Source organism: Aplysia californica, unplaced genomic scaffold, assembly GCF_000002075.1.
Source record: "Aplysia californica isolate F4 #8 unplaced genomic scaffold, AplCal3.0 scaffold00758, whole genome shotgun sequence".
NCBI lineage: Eukaryota > Metazoa > Mollusca > Gastropoda > Aplysiida > Aplysiidae > Aplysia > Aplysia californica.
Genome location: NW_004798028.1, coordinates 157,841 through 163,024, shown reverse-complemented (window position 1 = coordinate 163,024; position 5,184 = coordinate 157,841). Strand labels below are relative to the sequence as shown.

Here is a 5,184-nt window from a genome sequence, read left to right as displayed (position 1 = left end):
TTTTTTTAAAATTGTATTTATTTTTCCTAAAACATTTAAATATATTGCTCTAAACTTTGATTAAACAATAAAATAACTGTCATGGTATAAGATCAAAGGTGTGTGTGTACCTCAGTTTGCAATATATTTCTGTGTCTCTTATTATGTGATTGTGTGTGTGTGTGTGCGTGTGTGTATGTGTTTGGTTGAGCAAGTGAGTCTTCAACTGAGAAGAAACCACATAAAATAACGCATAGTTTCACTGTGCTGAAACCATTTATTTTCCATCAATCTGAAGTCAAAGTAAAATAAACACTTTAAGAGACTCTAAGCCAATTGCGTAAGGGAACAAATAAAAAAAATCTCAAGCCACTGCACTCTAAAAATTGTTTTTTTTCTCAGGATCACCAGTTGGCAACTCAGCATATTGCAACTACAGAAAACTGTGGTTAAGCTGACGTCAAGATGGGTGGTTGGTGGGTGATCTGGTGTGGTTTCCTACTTCTTTTTTATCAAACAGCTATCATACTTATCCCTCTTCCTTCTTTTCTTTGTTTGTTACTCTCTGGTAACACCTCTAATTTTCAGCACTTATATGATCTATTTGTGTTGCAAGTGCCATAAAACACTGAAGCTGATAAAAAACTCAAAATCAAAGAGGACACGGAACAATTAACCAATAACATAAAGTTATTCTACGGCTATATTTCTATCAGTTTTTTGTCTTCTGTTTTGTGTGTGAGCTCAAGAGACATAATAAAGGCACTATTTATTCAAAAATCGTCTTATCAGAGTCCACATACAGCAAATTCCTTTGTATACGCAGACCAAAGTGAAAATGTTTTACATGATAGTAATATAATATAATAAGCATTCACATACCTCATTTCCAGTGGAAAGTGTTCAAACAAGCTCAATAAATCCAACCATTGTAACCTCTTATCCCTGCTGATGCCAACACTTTGACCCTGTGAGGTTTTTAAAAAAAATAGTTTCTAAAAGAGAAAGTATAATTGAAAAACTGGTGTTTGTATTGATTTAAAACTGTTAAGAGGAAATGCAATGGAGAGATACACTTTCTAAAAATGAATCCCATAAAAGATAAGTAAAAAAGACTGAATCTGTTCAGAGTTTCTAAACTAAGTGGGGCATGATTCAAGGGGACGTTACAAATTCGGTGAACTCTCCACAATCTTAGTCTGAGAACTTTGTGATTACATTTAATAGGTAAAGAAGATGAGTAAATGATTATCTCTGCCCCCTGCCCACCCCTTCCTTCGCTCTCTCATTTTCTCTCGACTTAATGGTCTCACTCAGAATGTTCAATTAAGTATTTGCTATGTTGCAGTACACTTGCTGTGATAGATCAAAGACACCAGTCGCAAACAAATATATACAATAAAACTATAGTATTCTCTAAACTTAGTGGACAAAAAAAATGAATTTAAAAAAAAGGAATGTGAATGATATTCTACGTATGTACAAAATACAAAGTTGTGTCCGACTTTAACCATGTGCCTGCCAAATTAGGCTAAACACTTTGTCTCAATTATATTATTCACGACTATATTTACATTTGGTTATACAACAATATGTAAAAAGAATATTTTTTCTCACAAAATTTTGAGCATGTCTGGTAGACAATACTTTTTTCAGCTTTTCTGAAAATCAACGTTTACATATACATGGTAAGAGTAAGTCATTGATGACAAGATTTTTTTTAAAGATATCAAAAAAAATTTTCTTCTATAAAACTTAATAACAAATTGTATTATTCAAAAAGAATATATGATTCAATTACAAAGAAAAAGAATTTGTAAAATTGAGCTCCATGTAAAACGGTGGTACATAGTGTACCTTCGATTTTGGATTTTAAATTATATTCTTTTGGCGATCAATATCAGAGTAAATACAACGTCTCATGTGCCACTTTATTTCATTAAGAATAACAAAGTACATCAATGCAACAATGCTACAGTAACTTATGGACCTCGAATAAGAGTACCCAGCTGGTTGTACAAAAATAGGGCTGACATTAATATGAACAGTGATATGGTACATCTTTATCATCACATTAGTCATAAGAAACAATTCCAGTATCATTGATCCCTAATTTTTTCTGAAGTGACAAGGCTGTCTTCTTGAAATCATTCTCCATGTCTTTCATAGCTTGTTCATCATTTGCAAACTCGTCGATGAAAGCTGGTCTTCGAACAGAAGCAGATTTTACACGGACTGCCATTGGAGGTTTGGAGTGAAGATTCTCAAAATCTGCACCTTCACTGTCAAATCCATCGTGATCGTAGTTAGGCCCATCGTCATGCGGGGAATAACGCCCACCGTTTTTGTGTGGGCTGTCTTGTCCTCTCTGTGGCGAAGAACTGTCCTCACTATCCTGCCCCGCCTGCCCTTGCCACCCACTGCTGGCATGGATGACGTCCGTTTGTGAGATCAGGACTGGCCTCTTGTCAATCTGCACTCTCTTCACAGGGACTCCATCTGAGTTTCTTCTTTGCTTGGCTGATCTTGGTTTGCTGCTGACAGGTCGTGTAGTTTCGTATTTCAGAGGTCGTTCATTCCTCTGAGTGATGAAAGCTGGAAGGACATGTAAAAGAAAATGAACATTTATAAAAACAAAGTGAAGAGGCGAAAAACTTTTAATCATGAATACAAGACTTTCATTCATTTTAGTTCAAGGATAAGCAAAATAGGGAAAAGAGTAGGTCTAGTTTCTTGTATATCATATCGGATGTAAGAAGTGTTAGTGTTTCACTAAACCATTCGATATTGCAATTCACATCTAGTTTCTTTTAAGAAGGTGAATGGGTGGAGGGCGCCACAGATAGGTAGGCCCCTTATAATTTTCTATACTATAAAGCTTGTCATATTTGTATAGGTACCAGAAACTAAATTTTCAAACTAGCTGTATGCCAAATTTATCTGTTCCTTATGAAAGGCCTGTATCTCCTGAGAATTTTGATACCATTCTTTAACCTCTCAGTAAATTTTAAAGAAAATAGTAGCTGTTTTAAATATGATCAAATTTGGTTAAGTCGCTAATTGGCAGCAACCCCATGTTTGACAGAAGTAATAAAAGAGTAGGCCTACCAAGTACACCAAACATGCCCACATTAACAAAGTACAATCACTATAACATAGATGGAGCCTAATTTTTTTCAAGACTGTGAGATAATTGCAAATCAGCATTTTATCACCCAAACACGATGATCTGTTGTTATTTTGACAAAAACACCTAGCCGGCCCCCGCCACGAATGAGTCGGCTGTATACTGTAGTGTACTGAATGCTCCCCGCGGGGGGGTCACATGTTTTTCGAGTTTCATGGAAGGATTGATGCAAAATTACTCCAAGCCTATTACTTTATTCTAATAGAAAATGAACTGATCTTTCTATCGGTACTTTTTTTGAGCTGGTATATTACATATTTCGTGTAAGAAATGATCTTTGAAAACTTTGACGGTATAAAATTTTTTAAGGCTTTCTATTTAAACGCCAAAGGTAAAAAATATGTCAGGGGAAAGCCTTTTCAAAGCTCTATTGTTCTCCGCAAATGAAGAGATGGTATTTAATCATCAATATTTCCGCAAAGCATTTGAATGCATGTGTGTCAATTTTTTAACCGACTGACCACGAGGGGCTTCGCTTTCCACGGCAATTCTCCAGCTCCTAATAATCGGACATACAAACAACTTACTGAACTTTTACAAGGTGTAGAGTATTTGGTGTTTTATAGCGAAAGAGCAAAGAAACAGCAATCTGAATTACCCCCATTTCACTGAAACCATGAGCTCGGAAGGCCGTGAGTGTCCGCGAGGCTGTGTTTACGCTACCTAGTGTGTGCCCACCTGTTTCCTTTATTTCGTATACAGAATGGCCCCCCGGGGCAGTGTCACTGACTGTAGTGTCTTTAGGCCATTCCCAAGGGGGGGACATTTCTCGTTCAAGCACAGTAGAATTGTAAATGGGCTGACTCATGTCACGCTCATAACTGTGCCTGATCTACAACAGGGAATTGCTGCTTTTTCTTTCCTGATCCTTACTGTTGTCATTTTCCTCTACTTCTTTTGTATGTTTGTCACTCTCTTGTGACCTGTTATTTCCGGGGTGCCTTGATAGTCGAAGCCGACCTTTGCTGTTGAATCTAGAGAGGTGAGCAGTCTTAAGTCTGATTCCCTGTAAAGACTTCTCTGTCGGCACCCACCCCTTGGCGCTCATATGACCTTATGCAGTTGCGAGAGCTGAAAAACCCTCTACTATAAAAAAAATCCAACAGAATGGCCATAATTGTGCTGATGTGCTTCTCTTTATGTAAAAAAAACCCTGAATCCATTACGATAAATTGAACTTATTATAAATATTTCCTTAATACTATGCGCGCTTGTGTACGTGTATGAGTGTGTGAGCGTGTGTGTGTGTGTGTGTGCGTGCGCGCACGCGCCTGCACTAGGAGGCTCATGTGTGTCTGCCAGCATTCCATCAACTAGGCTTTGAGTGTGTGATGCAACAAATTCCATTCAATTCTCTGACCTGGTTGACCGTTGGGTTTTGCTCTGTTCCCGCTGCGTGGCCTTGACCTGATATTGTCCCCATCACGCAAACTCGATGCGCTCACAGGACGTGGCTTCTTAACGGGATCACTCTCGCCTAAGCCAAACAAGTTGTTCTGAGAATTGATAACAACAAGGTCATGAACTAGATTACGAAAATTTTACTCTAGAAAATTGATAGGGTTGTTGTAGAAAACACAGGGAAAAATTTCACCAAAATAACTTTATCTGGTAAAGAGACTGACATTAGCTTTGGATAAAGGAATAAAAGAGCTATATCAATTTGCTACATGCATGTATACACTTAAAACAGACAAAACTATGAGTAATTTCTGCTTTACATAGCTTATAAATTTGAAATTTGTAGACCAAATTATTTCAGTAGTAACATCGCAGAATGCCAGCAAATTAGAAACGACTTAAGAGTACTTATCTAGAAATGCAAAAAAGTACAAGTCTATGATAAATCAAACAGAAAAGTAACATATATATTTAATCAGGAAACTATGCTACAGATCTGTAAGTAACCATGCAACTTCATGGATTGTTGAGGGTACATCACAAAGACTACTGCACAAAATGTCAAAAGACTGAAAAACTGTAAGCCGAACATATCTTGATTGGTGTTCACTAGATGA

The 5,184-nt window shown here is 37.0% G+C and overlaps 1 protein-coding gene across 3 annotated transcripts in view; it reads right to left on the bottom strand.

The window, feature by feature from the left end:
* Positions 1-5,184, bottom strand: part of LOC101847530 — a 19,237-nt gene continuing 14,053 nt past the window's right edge. For all 3 annotated transcript variants that reach the window (XM_005109245.3, XM_005109244.3, XM_013088533.2), the window contains exons 8-9: positions 4,527-4,662; positions 1-2,574 (exon numbers count right to left, since the gene is read on the bottom strand). In XM_005109245.3, coding sequence (XP_005109302.1) covers positions 2,054-2,574; positions 4,527-4,662 — 657 coding nt within the window. In that variant the 3' untranslated portion in view covers positions 1-2,053. The remainder of the gene's footprint in view (positions 2,575-4,526; positions 4,663-5,184) is intronic.